At 38.0% G+C, this 3,224-nt stretch overlaps 1 protein-coding gene across 1 annotated transcript; it reads right to left on the reverse strand.

Moving 5' to 3' along the window:
* Positions 1-1,076: 1,076 nt before the first annotated feature.
* LOC128183262 (uncharacterized) lies at positions 1,077-2,861 on the reverse strand. The gene has a single exon (XM_052852209.1). It carries the CDS (start codon positions 2,282-2,284, stop codon positions 1,211-1,213), a length of 1,074 nt encoding a protein of 357 aa, XP_052708169.1. The 5' UTR covers positions 2,285-2,861; the 3' UTR covers positions 1,077-1,210.
* Positions 2,862-3,224: the final 363 nt, after the last annotated feature.

Raw genomic sequence — 3,224 nt, forward strand, 5'->3', positions numbered from 1 at the left:
GCCCCGTCTAACCTGTCTAGCGTGTCCTCAATCCTAGGTAAAGTGTAGGCGTCCTTGATTGTCCTGTTATTTAACTTACGCAAATCGATACAAAACCTTAAGGACCCATCCGCCTTACGGCACAAAACAACATTGGAGCAATATGGACTACTGGACTTTCTAATAGCGCCAGCCTCTAACATCTCACGTAAATTTTGTCTTACCTCTTCAATCATTCCCGGGGGAATTCGCCTGTATGGTTCTCTGAAGGGTACATCTGTCGTTAAGTGTATCTCGTGTTTCACCACATCCGTCCGCCCGAGATCGGTCGGGGATGTAGAAAACAACCCACGCCATTTCTCTAAAACACCATATACCTCCTTACACTGCTCTGTAGAAAGATTATCTGTATTTACCTTCACTCCTAAATCTGTTAAGGGTTTGTGATCTTTCGTCTTGTCAGTAGTCGGTGTTTCCGGATTCCAAGTATCCATTACTCTAACCTGACTTACCTGACACAAATTTGTTTTCGGCAGAATCTTTATAGCACTTGCCGATATGTTACATACCTTAACGTTGACCCTTTTGTTTCTACCTGCATTCTTCATGGATAATAACCCTGGACAAACTATCACTCCTTGTTGCCCATTTTCAGACTGTTCTGTTAACACTGACTCTATAGAGGAATCTACATTACGAACAATACCTCTAATGTACTTAACTTCATTAGGTTCTAACTTAATAGGAAATCTGTTCGTAGTTTTTACAGGTAAACAACAGTTCAAATTCAAATTTTCAATTGCACTTTTCCAAGCACTGTCGGACCTATCTGAAAATTCTTTACAATATCGAATTACATTGGTACCCACAATGACAGGGATCTTAGAACTGTAGTCTGAAGTCTTTGTCACTAGAACTGGGACAAAAAGTGGTTCTTGGAGAAATGGTAGCTTAACAGAAGCCTCAATATAACCAAGAAATGGTAACTCACTGCCATTTGCGCCGTATACATTCAGCTGAAATTCTGAAATGTTATGTAATTCAGGCTTGTTAGTCAGAGAATTATAAAACTCTTCTGATACCGTAGTGACCATAGATCCACTATCTATGAGACCAATGACCTCTTTTCCACAAAAATTAACAGTACTTGTATTTGATGGACCAACCATTCTCTGTTCTAAAGTTGTAGGGCACTTACTTTTCTCTTCCATTTGCCCTGCAGTGGAAGAGACTACTCTTTTGGGTCACTCCTGATTTTGTCTTCAAATGGTTTCTTGAAATACCTACCTCTGTTGTTTCCTCTGTTGTACGAATGCCCCCTCCGAAATGCTCGTCCTCTGCCATAAAACTGAGTGTTTGGAGGAGATAATTCATTACTTTGATTATGCATTAGTTCTACTTTCTCTAACCTTTTTTCAATACTTTGTAGTGTCTTGAGTAACTCCTCGTTAGTTGTAGACTCTTTCTCTACTCTTGCTGTACCAAGGTTCTGATGAGCTGTCGACTTTTCGCTGGCCTTACTGCTGCATAGTTCCTCCTGTTCAATCTTTCTGATTTCTTTAAGTAAACTCTGAAAATCTTTCACAGAATCAAAAAGATACCTAGTTGCACTTCTCAAAGGTTTGCTTTTAAGACCTGTCCAAAATTTACTACACAAGATAGATTCTTTTGCAGCATCACTGATATGACCTTGTTTGATAGCTTTACACAACGTTGACTCTAATCTTGAACCATATTGAACAATAGACTCTGTGTCCTTTTGACAATCATTATAAAAGCCCTGCATTAAAGTTTCACTGCTACTGACTAAGCCGTAAAAACCTTCCAGTTTAGCTAAGACCCTATCTACCGTAGTTGATTCCCCAAGGGATACCAACATTGACCTTGCTTCACCCCTTAAAGAATTTCTGATAGTCTGAAGCAATAAAGCCTCAGGAATAGCATGCGAATTCTGTAAACATTTCACTTCAAAACTCCAAACATCGTAGCTAATTTCACTCTTGTTTGGTTCAAGACTACCACTGAATATAGGTAATTTAGGTGTTACATCAAAATTACTTTGCAGTAATGATGCATTCGAACCAGGGAAATTGAATGGTCCAGCATTTCCTATGATAGGAGTGCTAGCTTTCAATGCCATAAGATCGTCATATTCTTGGTTACTTATTACCTTATATCCGGGTTGCTTTATACCTGGGTCTACCAAAGATGTATTTGTTTTTGACAATCCTCGGCCACGCCCCTTCTTTGGTTTCGCTCCCGCTTCTTGATCAACACCTGTTAGGTTTTCACCTCCTTCTGCCATATCAACAATTCAAAATCTGACAAAAACAAACTGCAAACTGATGAATTTAAAGCTGAAAATAAATCGGCACTAGAATGAATACTTAAATTGCTCTATTGTTTTCAACCGACACTCTAGATACTTTTAAGCAACACTTAATGCAAACTAGTCTATTCACTACTGCACTAACTAATCACTACAGTTATTAATTACTCTAAGCTATATGATAAGTATAAAATCATGCAAATGAATGATAATGATAGTTGTAATAAGAACAAAAAAAAAAACAGATGACAAAGAATTTGAGTTCAGTACAAACACTTCAGAACTGGTAAACCGACTGAAAAATCAACTCAAACTTGAAACCAAAATTCAAAATGAATTTCACCGATTTTCTGCAAGATTCTCACATTCTGTAAACCATTAGTGCTTGATATGCTCAAGTAAGTGCAGTAAAGGGTTAGTAACAAATCTGATTGTCTTCGTCTGGATCTGTCAGCTGTCAATGGCCCTGAAATTTAAGTAAAAGTTATTTAGTTTACGCGAGGTTACTCAAACTCACTAACTAAACACGCAAGCTCTATCACACATGAAATGATGAATGGTACAATAGCAACACGAGAAATGAAAGAAATGATAAACAGTACAATGATAGAAATGAGAATAAACACATAAAATATTTTCAGTGTAAAATTATATCACTCGCAGTCGGTCACAATAAGTTCACTGAAGTCACTCAAGCGAAACTGAGTGTTCGACTTTCCTCGCCGTCCTAGATTTTGACCCGATAACAGTCAATCACGCACGGATCCTGTATATACGGTCGCTATCTTCCGGAATTCCAATGGCCTGGCCAGAATATTCAATACATGAAGTAGAAATAACAGGAAACACAGTGATGTATTTCACACAAAATCAAATAGTTGAGCGCTCACATGAATATATATACCGGTATTTCTGT

The sequence above is a fragment of the Crassostrea angulata genome, chromosome 5 (genome assembly GCF_025612915.1).
Source record: "Crassostrea angulata isolate pt1a10 chromosome 5, ASM2561291v2, whole genome shotgun sequence".
NCBI lineage: Eukaryota > Metazoa > Mollusca > Bivalvia > Ostreida > Ostreidae > Magallana > Magallana angulata.

What these genes read in the sequence shown, in the direction of transcription:
- LOC128183262 (XM_052852209.1), bottom strand. Translation starts at nt 2,284, where the DNA reads ATGGCAGAAGGAGGTGAAAACCTAACAGGTGTTGATCAAGAAGCGGGA.